A 24,023-nucleotide genomic window follows, 5' to 3' on the forward strand; every position below is an offset into this window, starting at 1 on the left:
CTCTCTTATTATCCCTTTGTTTTCATTCCTAACCTTCCTTGACCTCCCTCCAATACCTTATTTTAGAGATTTTATTCTTAGAGCAATGACTGACATTGTTTTTTTTTTTTAGCTCTGATACTTTTGCTATGTTTATTTATTTAACAGCTTTATTGAGATAACTTACATACCATAAAATGGTTAACATATTTTTTAAATTGTGATTAAAAACCATACAACATAAAATTTGCCATTTTAATCATGTTAAGTATACAATTCAGTGGCATTAAGTGCATTTGTGACATTGTACAGCCATCACCACTATCTAGTATGGAAGCTCCATACCCATGGTTCACACATTTTAAAATATTAATTTTATTTTGTCCTTCAAACTTGGAACAATCATGTAGTAACAAAGAAAAATTAGTTCAAAATGAAATAAAACCTTCTTTAAAGGTAAACACATTTAGGAAGAAAGAACATTAATATCACTAAGGACAACAAACAAATCTTTTCACATTCTTGTACAGAATAAGAAAATCTAATGAGGTACCTTCCATCATGGATAAAACAAAATCTCAAATATTAGTTTTCCGAAAAAATTAGCCTTTAAAACTCTTTAAATGCACTGAATGCAGAACATCCCTATTGTGCATAGTAATCAAGGAACTGGAATTGGGGAAGCTATTGGGATTATAATAGGGAGAGCAAATAGGTGTCATGTAGTGAGGGCCTCCAATCTTATAACAGTGATGGCTGCCCACAGCCCTGGGACTAGAAAAGTACAGAAGGAACATCTGGGCTCAGTTCATACTATTCATCTGCCACAGGCCTCAGGGTGAGAGGTGATGGGATTTTGGCCAGCTATCTGCCAACCCAGGAGTTGGGCAAAGGTTGGGAATAGATATCATTAGTTCTAGCACCATTTCTTCCCAATACTCTTTAATACAATACAGGCTAGTAGTGACCAGAAAATATTGCTACTGAACTGAATGATGACTATGCAAGGGCCTATATTGTATTATTCCATAGTTTTAGTTTCTGGTATCCCATGAAGAATAAAAATGAAGATTGTTGGCAAGAGAGTAACTTTGGTAGGCACAGTTCCTTCTCCCCCCCACCCCAGGGCATTACAACCTTGCTATAGAGTGTCCTGTGGCTACCTAGATATGCAGATTATGCTACTATGTCAGCAGAGGCAGCTTAAGAACAGAATAACAACAGTTGGAAGACATTTATATCACCCCTGTATTGGGCTCAACAGGCTAGCATCTTTCACGCGACACTTTCTCATTTACTCATTTTTCCATTTATTTAAAAACTAAATTGAGTACCTTCTAGGTAGCAGGCACTGTTCTATACATTGGGGATAAGCAGTGAAAAAGACAGTGGAGCTGATGAAGAAAGGAGTATTGCTTTTGCACATATGTCTCTGAGTATGACACTCCCTGGAGCCAATCTGGACTGATTCCTGTTAGCAGGATGTTAGTGGGACTAAGAAAGGCTGCAGGTCAGACTGTACATCCTTACCCTGACTCTGGGACCTCAATGCAGGCAGTGAAGCAGGGAATAAGAGGAACGTGGGTGTGCCCTCTTTGCTTTACCAATGCCCAGTACCCCAGATGCTGGCCATTTCCGTTCTCAAACTGCCCACCTCCATCACCTCAGGACAAAATTATCCTGTCCTGAGGTTTTTATCTCACTGCTAGGAAACAGCAGTGCAGTTCTTAATATAGTATGAGATAAAGCCCCCATCACGATGATAACCTCCGTGCAACATAGGAAAATCCTCACTGAACAGCATACTCACAGGGCGACTCCACCACCTGCCCGGGCGGGGTGGGGAGTGGGGCTGCAGCTTCAGCACAGGGGCGAGAGGGAGCAGGGCTTGGCAGAGTTCCAAAACTCAGGGGTGCTCAGGCTGGAGAGGCACAGAGGCCTCCCCAGGCAGGACACTGGGGGCCAAAAGAAAGGCAGGAAAAGAGCCACTGGGGAGCTGGGGGTGGCAGGAAGTCTAGACAGAGTGAGCCATGGCTGGGGAATGAAAATCTAGGATAAATACACATTTCTTTATTGTAAAAACCAAAAACTAAGGTGCAGGCAAATAGCCATGTTGACCATCACAATGGAATGGGCCCCATGCCCAGTGATGAGATGAGTGAGTGGGGGGTGAACCAAGGAAGGTCATTCACATGGAATGCTTGAACACGATCTCTCAGACAGGAGAACCCCCGGCCAGCAGAACCATTAACAATTGTCTGCTCCCTTCATTTGTTACAAGAAATTTGAGTCATTCCAATAAAACCGGCTATTGGCACGGGGAAATCTAACGTCTGACTTGTGAGGCAAAGAGAGCCAGCTGCTCTAGCCTCCAGGACGCTCTGAGAACTTCCTATTTCAAGTTCCCAGCTGTCCCACGGCTTAGGAAAAGGGGATGAAGCTAGCCACCCCTGCCGCTAGACGCAGGCCCCGGCCAATAACAGGAGTGTTCTAGATTTTATCAGCTTCGTAAATGCACTAGGGGTTGAAATTAGATCCCTCAGCGTGGTTTTAGGAGCCAGACGAGTGCCAAGTGAACCCAGGTTGGGATAACAAATGAAACGAGAGTCACGAGAGTAAAGGCCTGGAGTCCAACTTTGCAGCAGGAAGGTTTTCTGGCCTCCCCAAAATCCTACATCCAAGGCCCCCACGCCCCAGTGCTCTTGGGGTCACAGCGGGGGTCCTGCGTGGGGAAGTACACGGGCACGGAGTGCTTATGGTAGAACTGTAGGCGGGAAAGGAGCTTCGAGACGACGTGGGGATATTCTCTGGACAGGTCATGCCTTTCTTCTGGGTCCCGCTCAATGTCAAACAGCCAGAGGGTCTTGGTGGGTGGGTCTGATGACGGTATCTCAGAAACATTGGATTGAGTCGGTGGAGGGAACCAGTAACTACAGCCTAGCAGAGCAACAAAACAGGTCATTGAGGGAGAAGCATGGAGGGCAGGCTCTAATTTCCAGAACAGGTCTGAGGACAGGGCTGCTCTGGGGTGGGGATGTGGACACATGAAAAGATGTGGCCCCTGATGGCGTCTCTAAGTTTTGTCTCAGACTCTGACTTCCAGTGCTTTCACTAGACATGTCTCGCTGCTGCACAGCCAGGCATGTCGGGAGTGTGTGTGCATGTGTGTGCGTGTGAGGGGGATTTTCAGTTGTCACATGGACTGGGGGTAGGGGTGTGCCTGGCAGTGAGTGGGCATGGGCCAGTGATGCCACCATGTCTTGTGATATACATGGGACAGTCCCAAACAATGAAGAATTGTCTTGTTGCAAATGCCAAGAATGTCCCCATTATAAGTACTGCTTAATGGCCTCACAGCCTTAACCATCACACCATGTGTTTAAAAAGTACTGAAAAGATGTCACTTTTAGAGAATATGGTCAGGGGAAGCAACCTCCTTCCCCAGCTCTGCCATCAGCTGAGGGTGTAGCTCTTGGAGATTCTCTTTGCTCGCAGAATGTACTGTGCTCGGTAGGCACACGTATCTGAAATCTGTATTTTCCATGAAGCACTGGAGTAGCATTTTTCCTTATACCCCCACTACAGTTAATTCTCAATTTTTTTGGTCTTTTGGAGGGGGGGGAGGTGTTGAGGATCAGTAGATGAAACCATTCCTCCTCCTTCAGCTGCCCCAGAGAGATGTTTTGCAAAAGGCAGTTACTTTGGTAAAAGTTTCCCTTGATGTTCTGGTGGGAAAGCCTACATGGGCCAGGACAACAATGGAAGCTGTGTCACTGGGAACAGGCCGAGTCTTACAAGTGGGAAACGAAAGCCTTGAATAAATGGTCATCTTTCTTATGACACATCTCAGGAGGGATCATGAAAGATTTGAAAGACAAGTTAACATTTCAGGTGTCTGAGCAAAATGAGGTGAGTGGTAGGGCTTAGGAACCTCAAGGAGCCAAGTAGGAAAAGATGGCCACAGAGGCAGGAAGTGGTTAGAACAAGTGTGATAATGTCCTCTCTTTCCAGAGGAATGGCCAAAGAAATATAACCCCACGAGGGGAAGCAGACTGGAGACATTGCCCTGCCCTGTCTACCGCGGGAAGGGAAGTATGCTCAGTAAGCTAAGCATCGTACCTGGGTAGCCTGTGAGGAGTTTCCAATTTCCATGTCTAATTGCAGCATGGATAGATGTGTTAAAAGCTGAATATTCTGGAAGAGAAGAAGCATCCTTTGCTGGGGCCATGCCGTTCCCAGGACCTGGGAAGAAATAGTTTGGAAGAATTAGATCGCTGTTATTGGAACGTGTCGTAATAAATCAGCATTTTATGTGCTTCTTGCAGAACAGTAGCTTTTATTCAACACTGGAGTGCAAATGTGTATCTTGCCACAGAAATGAATCTTTTATTAAATGCAAACAGAAAGCTATAGTTATATGTCAGTCATACACCACCACAAATATAAAGAAAATCCCAAAGAGATTAGAAGACTAATTCATCCTTAAAATCACTATATTCTGCCAATGTACAGCTGGCCATGTGCAGAACAGTGTTTTCTACAGCAGTGTGGGTGGGTATTTTGTGTTTCTTTTTTTTTTGCTGCTGAATGTTTAAATTAAACATATTTTCCCATAATTCCTATGTAGATAGTATGATAAATTATAAAATGTACATTTCAGTGGAGTATATCTCAAGCTATGAGAGTTCAATCATGCTATTATAAAGAGTACATTTATTTATTTATTTTATTTTTTGAGACTGAGTCTCACTCCATTTTGTGGGCTAGAGTGCCATGGGATTAGCCTAGCTCACAGCAACCTCAAACTCCTGGGTTCAAGCGATTCTCCTGCCTCAGCTTCCAGAGTAGCTGGGACTACAGGTGCACACCACTACACCCAGCTAATTTTTCTGTATTTTGTATAGACAGGGTCTCACTCTTGCTCAGGCTGGTCTCAAATTCCCGAGCTCAAGCGATCTTCCCACCTTGGCCTCCCATGGTGTTAGGATTACAGGCGTGAGCCACTGCACCTGGTCAAAGAGTAGATATATTTATTTTTTAACCACACTATGAAATATAAAAGTTAGCAGTGTTTAACTAACTATTCAGACAGGATGGCGATAAATTTGGTATACAAATTATTGGTTGGTATCATGGATTACATTAACGTATCATTTTGAGGTTTTATATTAATTGATCATCAGGTTTTTGAGGGAGCAATTACTAATACCTATTTCCTCTGGAGTTTGGAACCCATCAAGAGGTAGAAGCTAGACAGATGGAGCAAAAAATATTACTTTTGTTACTGACAAAATCGATTGGCGAGAACATGGCTTCACATCTGTGGCAGGGAGAGCTTGCTGATAACTGACCCTTGATTCAAAAGGACTTAGCCACCGTCACTGACCTTGCTGGACACCCACTGGGCTCCCGTGAGCACAGCCCAGAGCAGACCAGAGTGTGCACATACAGCTTGGTGACAGGTTGGCTCAGGAACAAGACAGACAAAAGGATGCTCAGTCCTCCTTTTGGATAACTCCCTCCTTTGCCTGCTTATGGGGAGGGGTGAGTAAGGAGCAGTGAGGGTCCTTCCACTCTTGCGGAAGGCACTGATGGATCATGAGGGCAGGCTATGGAGGTCTCTCGCCTTACTCTGACTTGCGCATAGTTCAAAGCCTCAACTTGGAGTCTAGCTGAATAATAATCTGTTTTAAGCCCACATTTATCTGTTAACTTTGCAAATATGGTCAGGGCCATCATCTTGAGAGCACTTCAAAAGGTTGCTTAATTACCAGCCCAATAACGAACTGCCATCTGCCTGACTTCGAGAGCACCCTCCTCCTTGCCAAAGCAGGACTTCTGTGCTCCTCAGGGTTTGATGCAGGAAGCCCTGTCCGTGGTGGAAAAGGCGGCAAGTCCCACTATTTTGACAGTCTTTTGGAAATGACCCTGTAGAGGAGGCTGATCCAATAAACATCGGTGCTTCCAGAGCTGCAGTCTGAACAGTCACTCAACAACACATCTTTAGCACCAAAGAAGAGAATCTTTTTGACTTCTGGCTTCCTTGCTTGTGGCTATTTTGGCTCCAGTGGCGCCCATCCAGCCGATGCTTCTAGTGACTGAGGTGCGTGAGGATGTCTATCCCCGGAAGTGGGTTCTTAATACACAGACTGCGGTAAGGCTGTGAGCCCTCATGATTTCCTCCTCATGAGTTTGTATGAAGGTCACGTTTTGATACCAAAGAACGTTAAATAAAACAAGCATATTTTGTGAACATTAAAAAAAGGAAATTGATCTCAGCTATACTTATATTTATATACTTTTTGTGTTAAAACAAACAGGAACATAAAATGCCTAAACAATAAATAAGACGAAGACTAAACAACGAAAGATACTATTATCTCAATTTTATTGGCTTTCATTTAGAGAAACAAAGACAAAAATCACAAAGCTTAATATAACTAACACTCTGTGAGCCATCATCCTAAATGGACTGATGTTAACATTTTGACATGTTTGCTTTTTTTTTTTTTTAAATAAAAGAAGTTGGACAATAAAGATGAAATCTCCTTTGTCCCATCTTGAACCCCAGGCCCTTCCTGTGCTTCTCCAGAGCAGGCTGCTATCATGACTTCAGGACATTCTTCAGCCATTTCAAAGGACAGTAGAACACACATGTGCCAAGGAATGATACATAGTACTGTTTTATGCTTTAAAAATGTATGTGTGTGCTGTTGGTGGGAATGCAAATTAGTACAGCCACTATGAAAAACAGTAGGGAGGTTTCTCAAAAAACCAAAAACAGAACCATCATATGATCCAGCAATCCCACTGCTGGGATTTTATCCAAAGGAAAGGAAAGCAGTACAGCAAAGGGGTACCTGCGCCCCCATGTTTATGCAGCACTATTCACCATAGCAAAGATGTGATATTAACCTAAGTATCTATCAACAGATGAATGGATAAGAAAATGTGGAACATATACACACTGGAATACTATTCACCTATAAAAAGGAATGAAATTCTGTCATTTGCAGTGACATGGATGGAACTGGAGGTCATTATGCTTAATGAAACAAGCCAGGCACAGAAAGACAAATATTGCATGTTCTCCTTCATATGTAGGAGCTAAAAAATGTTGATCTTATAGAGGTAAAGAGTAGAATGATGGTTACAAGAGGCTGGAAAGAGTGGGGCAGGGGTAGGGAGTGAGCATGGTTAATAGGTACAGAAATCCAGTTAGATATAAGGAATAAGTTCTATTATTTGATAGAACAGTAGGGTGACTATAGTTAACAATAATTTATTGTATATTTAAAAATAGCTAGAAAAGAAGATTTGAAATGGTCCCAAAACAAAGAAATGATAATTGATTGAGGTGATAGATATCCTAAATACCCTGATTTAATCATTATACATTATATGCATGTATCAAAATATCACGTGTATCCCATAAATATGTACAATTGTGTATCAATTAAATTAAATTAAAATGTACCTGTGTGATATGTTAGACATAGTGTGCAACTTGCTTTATCATTCACTCTTATGCATTTAGAGCTCTGTGATTATGTATGTTCATATATTCCTTTTAATTGTTTAATATTTTATTATATAAATATACCACATTTTATTTACCCACTCCTCTGTTGATGGGCATTCAAGTTGTTTTAATGTTCTTTTTTTTGCTATTATAAACTATCCTGAAATGAGTAGTATTATCCATATTTCCCTGTGCAAATGTGCTAGAGTTTCTCCAGAATGTATGTCTAGAAATAGAACTGTTGAGTTGCAGGGTGTGCACACTTTCCACTTTCCAACACATACTACTTGGCCCTCCCACTAATCATCTCCCCATTTCTCCATATCCTATATCGGATATTTCAGACTTAAAATTTTTTGTCTATGTAAAAACTCTAACAGAAACTTCATCTTTTTTTTTTTTTCATTAAACTAAAAAGCTTGATGAACACTGAACTCTCCCCCGTCAACGCCAGCCCAATCAAGAAACAGAACATTACTCAGATTTCAGAAACCCACGGCAGCAGCCTACAATAACTACCCTCCTCTCCCCTGGTAACTGCAATGCTAACTTTGGACAGCAGAGATTATTTCTGCCTGCTTTTGAACTCAGTGTGAATGGAAGCCATATAGTATGTTACTTTTATTTCTGGCTTCTTTTGATCCATATAATGTTTGGGAGATTCATCAATGTTGTTAGGAATCAGCCTGTTTCCAGTCCTTCATTCATTTTCATTGCTGGATATTATTCCATTGTATGAAAATTTCCACAACCTCTTATATTTAATTTTAAAACCTACCTGGGATTGATTTTTGTCTATGAAGTGAGGTAGGCATCAAGATTCATTTTTTCAAAATATGGCTTTCAACTAACCAAACCCCATTGATTACAAAGAGTGTCCTTTTCCTACTCATCTGTAGGGATACCTTTGTCAAAAACCATATGTCCACATGGGATGAGTCTGTCTCTAGCACAGCATTGTCCAGTGGAACTTTCTGCAGTGATGGAAATGGTCTGTATCTGTGATTTTCTATGCTACAGCCACTAACCACGTGTATCTACTGAGCAAATGAAATAGCAGTAGCTATTTAGCTCTGGAGTCCCTATTCTGTTCCACTGATCTATTTGTCCTTGTGCTAACACAACAGTCTTAATCACTGTAGATTTATAAGTTTTTCTATCTGGCAGTATATATCTCCCAACTTTGTTGTTCTTCAAAATTAATTTCATCATTCTTTGCCTTTTGCATTTTCAATATAACTTTTGGGATTAGCTTGTCAAGTTTCACAAAATACCTGCTAAGATATTGATTAGGATGGTATTGACTCTAGAGGTCAATTTATAGGTATTTTGTCTTAAAATATTGAGTCTTAATTGATAAATACAGTGGATCCGAACATTTACTTAGGTTTTGAAAGTTTTCTCTAAATAATGTTTTATGATTTTCTGTGTAGAAGTCTTAAACATCTTTTCTTAGGTTTATTCCCTAGTTGGCTGATGTTTTTTGATATTATTATAAATGGTATTTTAAAATGTGTTTCATGTTCTAAATATGTATTGCAGATTTATAAAAATATAATTGACGTTTTAATATGTTGACCTTGTATCCAAGGACTTTGCCTAAATTCACTTGTTAATTCTAATCTTTTTTTTAGAGACAGGATCTTGCTCTGTTGCCCAGGTTAGGGTACAGTGTGGCACAATCATAGCTAACTGCAGCCTGGAACTCCTGGGCTCAAGTGATCTTCCTGCCTTAGCCTTTTGAGTAGCTAGGACTATAGGTGCACACCACCACACTCATCTAATTTTAAAATTTTTGTAGAGATGAGGACTTGCTATGTTGCTCAGGCTGGTCTCAAACTCCTAGCCTCATGCAAATCCTCCCACCTCTGCCTCTTGAAATGCTGGGATTATAGGTGTGAGCCACTATGCCCGGCCCTATTCTTTGCTGGATTTACATTTTGTTTAGGATTTTTGCACCTACGCTCAAGACAGAAATTGGTCTATAATTTTCTTTCTTTTAATGTTTTTATCATGCTTTTGTGTGTTTTTTTTTTTATTTAGGCATATTATGGGGGTACAGATTTTAAGGTTTCAATAAATGCCCATTTCCCCCCCTCCCCCCAAAAGTCTGAGTCTCCATCATGACCATCCCCCAGATGGTGCACATCTCACTCATTATGTATGTATATACCCGCCCCCCTCCCCCCTCCCACCTGCCCGATACCCTATTACTGTAGTACCTATGTGTCCACTTAGGTGCTACTCAGTTAATACCAGTTTGCTGGAGAATATATCTGGTGCTTGTTTTTCCATTCTTGGGATACTTCACTTAGTAGTATGGATTCCAGCTCTAACCAGGAAAATATAAGATGTGCTATATCACCATTGTTTCTTAGAGCTGAATAGTACTCCATGGTATACATATACCACATTTTATTAATCCATTCTTGGATTGATGGGCACTTGGGCTGTTTCCACAGCCTTGCAATTATGAATTGTGCTGCTATAAACATTCGAGTACAGGTGTCTTTTTTGTAGCGTGTCACTGGATCATTTGGGTAGATGCCCAGCAATGGGATTGCTGGATCAAATGGTAGATTCACTTGTATCGCTTTAAGGTATCTCCATATTGCTTTCCACAGAGGTTGAACTAGTTTGCAGTCCCACCAGCAGTGTAGGAGTGTTCCTCTCTCTCCCCAACCACGCCAGCATTTATTGTTTGGAGATTTTTTGATAAAGGCCATTCTCACTGGGGTTAAGTGATATCTCATTGTGGTTTTGATTTGCATTTCCCTGATGATTAGAGATGTTGAGTATTTAATTCATATGTTTGTTGGTCATTCTTCTGTCTTCTTTAGAAAAGTTTCTGTTCAAGTCCTTTGCCCACTTTTTAATGGGGTTATTTGATTTTTTCTTGCTGATTTTCGTGAGTTCTAAGTATATTCTAGTTATCAGTCCCTTATCGGATGCATAGGATGCAAAAATTTTCTCCCATTCTGTAGGTTGTCTGCTTACTTTCATGACTATTTCTTTGGCTGTGCAGAAGCTTTGTAGTTTCATCATATCCCATTTATTTATTTTTGTTGCTGCTGTGATTGCCTTTGGGGACTTCTTCATAAACTCTTTGCCCAGGCCGATGTCTAGGAGAGTGTTTCCCACTTTTTCCTCTAGAGTTCTAATAGTTTCATACCTTAGGTTTAAGTCTGTTATCCAGCGTGAGTTGGTTTTTGTGAGAGGTGAAAGGTGTGGGTCCTGCTTTAGCCTTCTACAGGTGGCTATCCAGTTTTCCCAGCACCATTTATTGAAAAGGGATTCTTTTCCCCAGCGTATGTTTTTGTCTGCTTTGTCAAAGATTAGATGGCTATATGAGGATGGTTTTATATCAGGATTCTCACATCTGTTCCACTGGTCAATATTCCTATTTTTGTGCCAATACCATATTGATTTAATTACTACAGCTTTGTAGTATAGTTTGATATCTGGCATATTAATGCCTCCCATTTTGTTTTTGTTGCCTAGAATTGCTCTTGATATTCGGGGTCTTCTTTGGTTCCATACGAAGCATAAAATTATTTTTTTCTATATCTGTAAAGAATGCTGATGGGATTTTAATAGGTATTGCATTGAATCTGTAGATCAGTTTGGGTAGTATAGACATTTTGATGATATTGAGTCTGCCGATCCACAAGCATGGTATGGATTTCCATCTGTTTACATCCTCTGCTGTTTCCTTCCTCAGTGTTTCATAGTTCTCCCTGTAGAGGTCTTTTACGTCCTTGGTTAAGTATATTCCTAGGTACTTTAATTTCTTTGTTGCTATTGTGAAGGGAATTGAGTCTTTGATTTGGTTCTCAATTAGATTGTTGTTGGCGTATATGAATGCCTCTGATTTCTGTGTATTGATTTTGTATCCTGAGACTTTACTAAATTCATTGATCAGTTCCAGGAGTTTCTTGGTTGAATCTTTGGGGTTTTCTAGATACAATATCATATCATCAGCAAACAGTGAAAGTTTGATCTCTTTTATCATGCTTTTGAATCAAGATTATATCAGTCTTATAAAAGGAATTGGGAAGTATTCCTTATTTTATTATTTCCTGGAAGAGTTTATGTAAGATGGGTGTTGTTTCCTAAATATTTGGAAGAGTTTATTCATGAAACCATCTAGGCCTAGAGTTTTCTTTGTGGAAAGGTTTGAAATTAACAATTTAATTTCTTTATCAAACATAAGATTATTCAGATCTTCTGTTTCTCCCTTTGATGGTTTTGGTAAATTGTATTTTATTAGAAATTTGTGTAGTTCATACAAATTTTTTCTTTGTATTATCTTTTTTTTTTTTTTTTTTTTTTTTTTTTTTTCTAATAAGGCCTTTTATTTAAGAAGTAAAGTTGTATTCTTTTTTTTTTTTTTTTTTTTTTTTTTTTTTTTTTTAATTATTTTTTTTATTTTGGCATATTATGGGGGTACAGATTTTAAGGTTTCAATAAATGCCCATTTCCCCCCCTCCCCCCAAAAGTCTGAGTCTCCATCATGACCATCCCCCAGATGGTGCACATCTCACTCACTATGTATGTATATACCCGCCCCCCTCCCCCCTCCCACCTGCCCGATACCCTATTACTGTAGCACCTATGTGTCCACTTAGGTGCTACTCAGTTAATACCAGTTTGCTGGAGAATATATCTGGTGCTTGTTTTTCCATTCTTGGGATACTTCACTTAGTAGTATGGGTTCCAGCTCTAACCAGGAAAATATAAGGTGTGCTATATCACCATTGTTTCTTAGAGCTGAATAGTACTCCATGGTGGACATATACCACATTTTATTAATCCATTCTTGGATGGATGGGCACTTGGGCTGTTTCCACAGCCTTGCAATTATGAATTGTGCTGCTATAAACATTCGAGTGCAGGTGTCTTTTTTGTAGAGTGTCACTGGATCATTTGGGTAGATGCCCAGCAATGGGATTGCTGGATCAAATGGTAGATTCACTTGTATCGCTTTAAGGTATCTCCATATTGCTTTCCACAGAGGTTGAACTAGTTTGCAGTCCCACCAGCAGTGTAGGAGTGTTCCTCTCTCTCCGCAACCACGCCAGCATTTATTGTTTGGAGATTTTTTGATAAAGGCCATTCTCACTGGGGTTAAGTGATATCTCATTGTGGTTTTGATTTGCATTTCCCTGATGATTAGAGATGTTGAGCATTTCTTCATATGTTTGTTGGCCATTCTTCTGTCTTCTTTAGAAAAATTTCTGTTCAAGTCCTTTGCCCACTTTTTAATGGGGTTATTTGATTTTTTCTTCCTAATTTTCGTGAGTTCTAAGTATATTCTAGTTATCAGTCCCTTATCGGATGCATAGGATGCAAAAATTTTCTCCCATTCTGTAGGCTGTCTGTTTACTTTCATGACTATTTCTTTGGCTGTGCAGAAGCTTTGTAGTTTGATCATGTCCCATTTATTTATTTTTGTTGCTGCTGTGATTGCCTTTGGGGACTTCTTCATAAACTCTTTGCCCAGGCCGATGTCTAGGAGAGTGTTTCCAACTTTTTCCTCTAGAGTTCTAATAGTTTCATATCTTAGGTTTAAGTCTGTTATCCAGCGTGAGTTGGTTTTTGTGAGAGGTGAAAGGTGTGGGTCCTGTTTTAGCCTTCTACAGGTGGCTATCCAGTTTTCCCAGCACCATTTATTGAAGAGGGATTCTTTTCCCCAGCGTATGTTTTTGTCTGCTTTGTCAAAGATGAGATGGCTATATGAGGATGGTTTTATATCAGGATTCTCACATCTGTTCCACTGGTCAATATTCCTGTTTTTGTGCCAATACCATATTGTTTTAATTACTACAGCTTTGTAGTATAGTTTGATATCTGGCATATTAATGCCTCCCATTTTGTTTTTGTTGCCTAGAATTGCTCTTGATATTCGGGGTCTTCTTTGGTTCCATACGAAGCGTAAAATTATTTTTTCTATATCTGTGAAGAATGCTGATGGGATTTTAATAGGTATTGCATTGAATCTGTAGATCAGTTTGGGTAGTATAGACATTTTGATGATATTGAGTCTGCCGATCCACGAGCATGGTATGGATTTCCATCTGTTTACATCCTCTGCTATTTCCTTCCTCAGTGTTTCATAGTTCTCCCTGTAGAGGTCTTTTACCTCTTTGGTTAAATATATTCCTAGGTACTTTAATTTCTTTGTTGCTATTGTGAAGGGAATTGAGTCTTTGATTTGGTTCTCAATTAGATTGTTGTTGGCGTATATGAATGCCTCTGATTTCTGTGTATTAATTTTGTATCCTGAGACTTTACTAAATTCATTGATCAGTTCCAGGAGTTTCTTGGTTGAATCCTTGGGGTTTTCTAGATACAATATCATATCATCAGCAAACAGTGAAAGTTTGATCTCTTCTGCCCCTATTTGGATACCTTTGATTCCATTTTCTTGTCTGATTGCTGTAGCCAAGACTTCCAGCACTATGTTGAACAGAAGTGGAGATAGTGGGCAGCCTTGTCTGGTTCCAGTTCTAAGTGGGAATGATTTCAATCTTTCCCCATTCAGTATGATGTTGGCTATGGGTCTGTCATATATGGCTTGTATCATTTTTAGGTATGTCCCTTCTATGCCTATTTTCTTAAGTGTTCGTATCATGAAAGGGTGTTGAATTTTGTCAAAAGCTTTTTCTGCATCTATTGAAAGGATCATGTGATCTTTGTTTTTGCTTCTGTTTATGTGGTGAATTGCATTTATAGATTTACGTATGTTGAACCATCCCTGCATCCCTGGGATGAAGCCCACTTGGTCGTAGTGGATTATTTTTTTGATAAGTGTCTGTATTCGGTTAGCTAAGATTTTGTTGAAAATTTTTGCATCTATATTCATTAGGGATATTGGTCTGTAGTTTTCTTTTTTTGTTGCATCCTTTCCTGGTTTTGGTATCAGGGTAATATTCGCTTCATAAAAGGTGTCAGGGAGGTTTCCGTTCTTCTCGATGTTGTGGAATAGTTTCTGCAAGATAGGTACTAGTTCTTCTTTGTAAGTATGGTAAAATTCAGGTGTGAAGCCATCTGGACCGGGACTTTTCTTTTTAGGGAGATTTTTAATTGCTGTTTCTATTTCAGCTGTTGAGATTGGTCTGTTCAGGGAATCTATTTCTTCCTGGTTGAGCCTAGGGAGGCTGTGTGTTTCTAGAAATTTGTCCATTTCCTCCACATTTTCCAGTTTGTGTGCATAAAGATTTTTGTAGTATTCATAAATTGTATCTTGTATCTCTTTGGGATCAGTTGTGATATCTCCTTTTTTATTCCTGATGGAGCTTATTAGAGATTTCTCTTTTCTGCTTTTCGTTAGCTTAGCCAACGGCGTGTCAATCTTGTTTATTTTTTCAAAGAACCAACTTTTTGTTTTATTAATCTCCTGAATAGCTTTCCTGTTTTCAATTTCGTTTAGTTCTGATTTGATCTTGTTGATTTCACTTCTTCTGCTGGGTTTGGGGTTGGTCTGTTCTTCTTTTTCCAGCTCTTTGAGTTGTTTCATTAGATTGTCTATTTGTGATCTTCTTGCCTTTTGGTTATAGGCATTTATGGAGATAAACTTTCCTCTCAGAACTGCTTTAGCTGTGTCCCAGAGGAGTTGATAACTTGTCTCTCCATTGTCGTTTTCTTCATAGAAGTTTTTTATTTCCGTCTTGATTTCTTCATTTACGAAGTAATCATTTAGTAGGAGGTTGTTTAATTTCCACGTTTTTGTGTAGAAATGTGAGTTTCTGTTAGGGTTGATTTCTAGTTTTATTCCACTGTGATCTGAGAAGGTACATGGTATGATTTCTATTTTTTTAAATTTCTTGAGATTTTCTTTGTGTCCTAGGATATGGTCAATCTTAGAGAATGTCCCGTGAGCTGATGAGAAGAACGTATATTCAGTGGATTTTGGGTAGAATGTTCTGTAGATGTCTGTCAGACCCAATTGTTCTAGAGTTTTGTTTAAGTCCATTATTTCTTTATTAATTTTCTGTTTGGAGGATCTGTCTCGTGCCGTCAGTGGGGTGTTGAAATCCCCGGCGATTATGGAGTTGCTATTAATCCATTTGCTTAGCTCCAGTAAGGTTTGCTTTATGAATCTGGGTGCACCTAAGTTGGGTGCATATATATTTAAAATTGTTATCTCTTCTTGTTGGACTGTGCCCTTCACCATTATATAATGACCCTCTTTGTCTTTTACTACTTTTGTTGGTTTAAAAACTAAATCGTCTGAAATTAGAACTGCCACACCAGCCTTCTTTTGGCTTCTGTTTGCTTGGAATATTGATCTCCACCCTTTTATTTTTAGTCTATGTGCATCCTTGCAGGTTAAATGTGTTTCCTGAAGACAGCATATACTTGGCCTGTATTTTCTTATCCATTCAGCCAGCCTATGTCTCTTGAGTGGAGAGTTTAAGCCATTCACATTTATTGAGAGAACTGATAGGTAAGGTAGATTACTGATCATTCTGTTGGGTTGGATGTTGTTGCTATGATTTGTGTCTTGAGCCATTGTAATATCTGGCCTTTAATATCTTTGGGTTTTGGTTGTTTTTATATCCGTGGATTATTATTATGATGTTCCGTGCATAACGCTGTTTTAAGTACTTCTTGTAGGGCTGGTCTTGTCTTGGTGAATTCTCTGAGCCTTTGCTTGTCTGCGAATGTTTTTATTTCTCCTTCATATATGAAGCTTAGTTTTGCAGGGAATAATATTCTAGGCTGGGCATTGTTTTGTTTCAAAAGAGTGAGAATGGGGCCCCAGTCTCTCCTTGCTTGTAATGTCTCATTAGAGAAGTCTGATGTTATTCGAATTGGCTTTCCCTTGTATGTCACTTGCTTCTTTTGTCTTACAGCTCTTAGAAGGGCCTCTTTAGTTGATACTTTGGTCAGTCTGATGACTGCATGACGTGACGTCTTCCTGTTTGCATTGAATCTCCCAGGGGTCCTCTGGGCTTCTTGAACTTGTATATCGAGATTTTGAGCAAGGCCTGGGAAATTTTCCTCTATTATATCTTCAAAAAGCTTGTCCAGCCCTTGAGTGCTGTCTTCCTCCCCTTCGGCTAAACCTATGACCCTCACGTTAGGTTTTTTCACATAATCCCACAGCTCTTGTAGACTTTGATCTTTTCTCTTGTTTCTCTGCTGTATTTCTGTGACTGATTTATTTAATTGGAAGGTGTTATCTTCAAGCTCTGAGATTCTTTCTTCTGCTTGATCCACCCTGTTCTTGAGACTTTCCACAGTATTTTGTAGTTCTCTGAGTTGATTCTTCATCTCCAGGACTTCGGTTAAAGTTTTCTTCACTGTGTCAATCTCTTTGTTGAACCTTTGTTCCATTTCTTGGAGGTTTTTTGTGTTTTCTTGGTGTTGGTTATTGAGTAGTTGTTGCAGCTGGGTGAGTGTTCTTATGATCCACAAACGAAATTCCTTTTCTGTCATATTGGTTGCCTGATTTTGGTCGGTGTCCGTTTCTAGGGGGCTGGTGCTCCTCCTTGGGGGTGTGTTTTCCGTTTGGTTCTTCATATTTCCTGAGTTCTTTCGCTTGTATTATCTTTTAAATGTCTGTAGTATCTGTAGTAATGTTGCCTTTCATTCCTGATATTGGCAATTCATGCTTTTCATTTTTTTCCCATAATAAATTTTCCCAAAGGTTAATTGATTTTATTAGTCTTTTCAAACAACCAACTTTTGGCCTTATAGATCCTTTCTATAGTATGTTTGTTTTTATTTCATTAACTTCTTCTTTTATCTTTATTATTTTCTTTGGGCTTAATTTTTTGTTTTATAAGTTCTTGAACAATAGATAATTAGTATTTTTCATTCCTAATGTATAAATTTAATACTGTAAATTTTCACCCAAGCATTAATTTTTTTGTGATATAAGTTTTAAATGTGCATTTTCATTATTCAGATAAAAACATTTCTAATCTCCATTGTGATTTCTTTTTTAACTCACAGATTATTTGAAAGTATATTAATGCCCAAACACTTGAGAATTTTCTAGTTATCATCTTATTACTAATTATCAACTTAATTCTACTATGATTAGAGAACATAACTACTAATTTATAAAAACTTTTAATTTTAGAATTATTTTAGATTTATAGTATATAACTGAAATCCTTTGAAATGTGTTGATACTTGGTTTATGGCCGAACATATAGCCAATTGTATAATGTTTCATTTTCACTTGAAAAAAATATGTAGCCTGAAGTTGTTGGGTGCAGTGATCTATAAATCATGTAAGTCAAGTTTGTTAACCAGGCTGTTCAAATCTTTAAAAACTTTATGGCCATTTTTGTTTGCTTGTTCTATCAATTACCGAGAGAGGTACATTAAAAATCTCTCACCATGACTGAGAATTTATTTCTCCTTTTAGTTCTGTTGTTTTTTGCTTCATACATTCTGGGATTATATTATCAAGTGCTTACAAATTTATAGGTTATTATAACTTTCTAGTTGACTGGTTTTTTTTTTCTATCATTTTGAAAAATCCCTCTTTAATTCTGATAATGCTTTCCCCCTTTAAGTCTACTTTGTCTGATGTGTAGACACCCCACTTTTAGCTGCCATTGTTGTTATTGTTAGTCCTTGCATAATATATTTTTTTCCACCCATCTGTCAACATGGTATGAAGCTCTTCTGCAATATGAAGAATATAAAACAGGGTGTGGTAGGCATGATAATTGCCCCCAAAGATGTATACATCCTAATCCCCCAGAACTGAAGAATATGTTATCTTCTATGGCTAAAGAGACTTTGCAGATAAGATTAAGGGTAAAGACTTTAAGATGTGGAGATTATCCCAGATTATCTATGTGGCCCAATCGAATCACACCAGTCCATAAAAGCAGACAGTATTTCCTGACAGTGGTTGGAGGGAGATGTGGCCACAGGAGAAAGGTTAGAGGGTTGTAGCATTGCTGGCTTTGAAGACGGAAGAAGGGGGCCATGAGCTCAGTAATGTGGGCAACCACTAGAAGCTACAAAAGGAAAGGAAATGGGCTCTAGACTAGAGCCCCAGAAGGGACACCTTGATCTTAGCCCTCTGAGACCTGTCAGACCTGTGACCTACAGAACGGTAAGATAATACACCTGCGTCATTTTAAGTTTGTGGTAACTTATTACCGCAGTAATAACAGCAATAGAAAACAAATAGGGATGGAGCTTTGCCATTTGAAACTTATAAATTAATTAGAAAGATAAGATATTATGTATGAAATGGTTAAATAATGACATGAGGCAGAATATGATTGAGGTCAGACAGCAAATATCATAAAAGGTCATGGTAGGAGGAAGTTGATAAAGGCTGAGGCACAGAAGAAACCTGATGAAGGAAGGAGGGCTTTAGGTAAGACTTAAAAATGCACCTCTTTGTTATCCACCACCCAACCCCACTTCCAGTGTAAAAAAATTGAGGGTATGTCCTATGTTTGATTCATCCCTGTAACCCCAAAGATAGTCTAGCACCATGGCACATCAGCGGTAAGCACTCAACAATGTTTACTAACTCAATAGGTGACCAAGGATTGGATGGACAGAGGTGAAGAAGGGAATTTTAGACTGAAGACTGAGAGAAGCAGCCCCAGTGACTTAGTGCATTTGAAGGACGGGTGATACAACTGCTGTAGAAGGTGCAGGTGAGATCCTTGGATAGATGGGGTAAAATGAATTCAAGGAAATGCTAAATACTAGGCTAAGGAATTGTTTGTCACTTTTCCTTCTAATCAATAGGGAGCCACAAGAGGAATTTAAATATATATTCTTGAGGATTGGATTATTTTTTTTCTAACAGCTTTACTGAGACAGAGTTCACATACGATACAATTTACCCACTTAGAGTGTAAAATTCAATGGTTTTTAGTGTCATCAGTCATAGAATTGTGTAACCATCACCATAACATATTTTAGAACATTTTCATCACCCCAGAAAGAAACCTGGTACCATTCCCCATTCCTTCCCTTATCCTCAGCCCTGCGCACCCCCTAACCTACTCTGTGTTTCTTTGGATTTATCTGTTCTGCACATTTCATATAAATAGAATCATACAATATGTGGCCTTTTGTGTCTGGCATCTTTCACTTAGCATAATGTTTTTAAGTTTCATCCATTTTGTAGCATTTATCAGTACTTCATTCCTTCTTATTAATGAATAATATTCCTTTCATTGTGGTATATTGCTGAAAATACACTACATTTTCTTTATCTATTCATCAATTAATGGATACTCGTTTGTTTCTACTTTTTGTCTATTATTAAGAATGCTGCAATGAACGTTCACATACTATATTTGTGTGGATGTATGTTTTCATTTCCTTTGGGTATGTGCTGGAAATGGAATTGCTGGGTCATACGGGAACTCTGTGTTTAACCTCTTGAGGAACTGCAGAGTATTTCAAAATGGCTGAGCCATGTGACATTTCCACCAGCAGTGTATGAGGGTTCCAGTTAGTTCACATCCTTGCCATCACTCGATAGTGTCTGTCTTGATTACAATCACTCTGCCCTGTGTGTAGTGGCTTCTCACATGGCTTGGATTTGTATCTTCCTAATGACTAGTGAAGTTGTGCATTTTGTATGTGTTTATTGGTCATTTGTATATCTTTGGAAAAATGTGTACTCAGATCCTTTGCCCATTTTATTTTTAAAAAATTGAAGTATGATTGACAAACATTGCATATATTTAAGGGGTACAATGTGTTGTTTTGATATATGTGTACAATGTGAAATGATTCCCCCAATCAAGCTAATTAACCTATCCATCCCTTCACACATTTACTTTTTTAAATTTTTGGTGAGAATACTTAATGTCTACTCTCTCAGCAAATTTCAAGTATATAATACATTAACTATAGTCACCATGTTGTACATTAGCTCTCCAGAACTCATTCATCTTATAATTGAAAGTTTGTACTTTTTGACCAGCATCTCTCACATTTTCTCCCCTACTCCTCTAGCCCCTGGCAACCACCTTTCTACTCCATTTTTATGAATTCAATTCTTTTAGATTCCACATATAAGTAAGATCATGCAGAATTTGTCTTTTTGGTTTTGATCTCCTGACCTCAAACGATTCTCCCACCTTGGCCTCCCAGAGAGCTAGGATTACAGGCGTGAGCCACTGTGCCAGACCACAGAATTTGTCTTTCTGTATCTGGCTTACTTTACTTAGCATAATGTTCTCTAGGTTCATCCATGTTGTCACAAATCCTTTGCCTATTTTTAACTGGGTTATTTGTCTTTTTAGTATTTAGTTGTATGAATTCTTTATATATTCTAGATATAAGTCCCTTATCAGATGCAAAAGTTTTCTCCTATTCTGTGGACTGTCTTTTCATTTGCTTGATAGTGTCCTTTGAAGCACAAAATTTAATTTTAATAAATTCTAATTTATTTAAATTTTTTTATTGTTGCTTGTGCTTTTGGTGCCATATCTGAGAAACCATTGCCCAATACAAGGTCACACAGATTTACATCTATGTTTTCTTTTAAGAGTTCATAGTTTTAGCTCTTATGTTTAGGTCTCTAATGTAATTTGAACTTTTTAAATATAGGGTAAGGGGTAGGAGTCCAAATTCACTCTTTTGTATGTGGATATCACAGTTATCCTAGCACCATTTGTTGAAAAGATTATTCTGTCCCTATTTAATGCTCTTGGTATACTTGTGTGTGTGTGTGTGTGTGTGTGTGTGTATATATATATATATATATATATATATATATATATATATTTATCACTAATTCACCATAAACATGAGGGCTTACTTCTAGACTCTCAATTCTAATCCATTGATCTATATGTCTATTCTTATGCCAGTACCACACTATCTTGACTAGTGGAGCTTAGCAGTAAGTTTAGAAATCAGAAAGTCTGAGTCTTCCAACTTTTATTTTTTCCCAAGATTGAGTTGGCTATTCTTATTCTTTCATTATTAAGTTGACAGTGAATTGGACAGACTGTCAGGACCAGAGATAGGAGGCAGAGATTTCTTAGAATATTAACAAACTTTAGAATTTCTCTGACAGAGCTAGAGTAGATCTAGATTATAGAAATATCTGTTGATTAACAACTGTATATGGTAACAAAACATTGTGTTCTGAAATTTTAGGACATGAAGTCATGAGGAAAGAGACATCTAAGACAAATTTAGCAAGTAAAATCCAAGATATTTGGTGACAAAAGGATTAGAAAAGATAAAATTCCAAAGTTTTAAGTTTGGTGAGAATATTGTTGATATTGGCAGAATAGAGATGTCGGGGCAGGAAATAGTGGGGAGAATATGATTCTGGAATTAGACATACTGATTTTGAGGAATTAATTTGAGCTCAAGGTAGCAATACCCACTACATAGTAGAGCTACAGGACTGGGTATGAGAGCCTGAAGCACACACTGACTGAACATCACCTATAATGCAGAGATCACTGGACCCTGGAAATGGACCAGTTGTCTAGAGAGGGAGGCAAGAGGAAAACAGAAGCCCAGAAACAGGGTACTGAGGGCCAAAGAAAAGCTTAGCAAATAAAACAGAGAAGAAAATAATATGAGGAAGAAAACCAGTTAAACAGGATATCACAGAAGCCAACAGAGCTGAGGTTTCATATTATAAGTCAAAAGTGCCAAATAGTCCATCTATCAGCTTGACAGATGAGAAAAGGGCATTGGATTTGTTAACCTTTGGGCAGAAATGAGGGAGTTAAGAGAAAAGCATAAGCAATTAAGTATTTCTCTTTGCTTTCTGAGCTGAAAGCTACCTCTGAGATAATAAAGCTTTCTGGCCAGACAGAAATACTCAATTATAGGATGAATTAGCCAAGTGTATTGACTTTGGATGTGAAAAAGGAGATCAGCAGAAAATTTAAGGCAAATGAAGAAAATCACTATCTTACATAATATGTAGTAAACTTACAGAGCTCCTTATCTGGGCAACTCCTAGAAATCAGAAGGAGTTCAAGTTACCAGAAGAGGACCAGTGGTCTCAGTGGAGAATTGTGTTCTCCAGGCCTGAAGTGGGTTCTAGAAACAGCTCAGGAGTTGTCTTGAGATGGGATCGTGAGTTACTGGGTAGGGGTCCAGGTTCCCAACCTCCATTTCAACAGTGTTCAACCCTTAAGGAAGAATCTATAGTATCTGCTAAATATATTGTACTTCTCTACATTTTTGGTGTTTAAAAATAGGGTCTATGACTAAAATGTAGTTTGAAAGACACTAATTAGTGGAGGCAATGGGTTCACCAAACAGGGAAGGGACTGAGGGATGCCGGGAAACACTCATGATCTTCAGGAAAGGCAGCCCTGCTCTCTTGTCTGTACAGGGCATTCTCCTGACTCTTTGGAGATGACTGTCTGATATAGTCTATGACAGTACTCCTATAAAATTCACTATTTTTTCTAATTATGTAATTTATATATTTATTATTTACATGTTGGAAAATATAGAAAAATGTAAATGGGAAAATAAAAATCACCTGTAAGTTTATTAGTTGCTGTTAATATTTTGGTGTATAACCTTTGAGACTTAACTATATAATGCTTTAACAAAATAAACATGTTAGCTGACTTGCAAATAAGAAGGAAGTTCACAGAAGACAGAAAGTTTTCATGCCCAGAGAAAATAATATGTGTATGAGGATCAGCAAGAAAATAGCAGAGAACCTTATAATTCATCCAAAGTGTGAAAGCAACCAAGAACCAGTTTGGTTTATGAGAAGGGAAACGACCAAGCAAGGCAATTCCTAACTATGCCTGCAGAGCAAATTGGAGTGAGACAGAAAATAGCCCATGAAGTCATCCAAGAGGCTACTGCAGTATCCTGGATACAGAAGGTGAGGGCAGGCTGCAGGTGACAACATGGTGGAAAAGGGTGAATTCAAGAAGGACTGAATTTGTACTGTAAAGCTATCAGGGGTGGTAGCCATAGGGAGAAATAATAATAATAAAAAAAATAGTGATAGAAGCTAACATTTATCAGATGTAACATACACTGGGTAGTTTAAGTGCTTTGCATCTAATTTAAGCCTTTTGAAAGTCCTATGGATGAGGAAACTGAGGCACAAAGAGGTTTAGAAACCTAGCACCATTTTGGCTTAAGGTAAGGAATGTGTTTCTAACAGAGCTTCCAGAAGGCAGGAGAGATGGCTTTCTTGGGGAGGGTGAATTTCTGGCATTAGAGGTGTATCAGCAAGGGCTTGGGCAGGGTGGTCAAAGACTCAGTGGTCTGGCTCTCTTACCCTCTGACATGCTGCTCAAGCAGAATGAGCTGGGCACAGCTGGAAAACAGGGCTTAGGAAGACTTACTGTAGCGACCCTGAAGGCAGGCAGTACTGGAAATGGTTACAAGGATGGGAGGGAAGGGCTGAGTGACTAAAGTTCTGCCACGTCTTCTCCCAGAATGCCATGGTGCACAGCAGTGCAGAGCATGTGCTCTGGGGGCCAGACGGTTTGGGTTCAAGTCTCAGCTCTATCGCCCACTGTGACCTTGGTGTTAGCTGACCTCCCTAGGCCTCGATTTCCTCGTC

The 24,023-nt window shown here is 38.8% G+C and overlaps 1 protein-coding gene across 1 annotated transcript in view; it reads right to left on the reverse strand.

Moving 5' to 3' along the window:
• Positions 1-1,265: 1,265 nt before the first annotated feature.
• ARSB (arylsulfatase B) overlaps positions 1,266-24,023 on the reverse strand; it is a 168,760-nt gene continuing 146,002 nt past the window's right edge. Inside the window, exons 7-8 of the mRNA XM_076008139.1 lie at positions 4,099-4,221; positions 1,266-2,916 (exon numbers count right to left, since the gene is read on the reverse strand). Coding sequence (XP_075864254.1) covers positions 2,651-2,916; positions 4,099-4,221 — 389 coding nt within the window. The 3' untranslated portion in view covers positions 1,266-2,650. The remainder of the gene's footprint in view (positions 2,917-4,098; positions 4,222-24,023) is intronic.

Source organism: Microcebus murinus, chromosome 11 (assembly GCF_040939455.1).
Source record: "Microcebus murinus isolate Inina chromosome 11, M.murinus_Inina_mat1.0, whole genome shotgun sequence".
NCBI classification, from domain to species: domain Eukaryota; kingdom Metazoa; phylum Chordata; class Mammalia; order Primates; family Cheirogaleidae; genus Microcebus; species Microcebus murinus.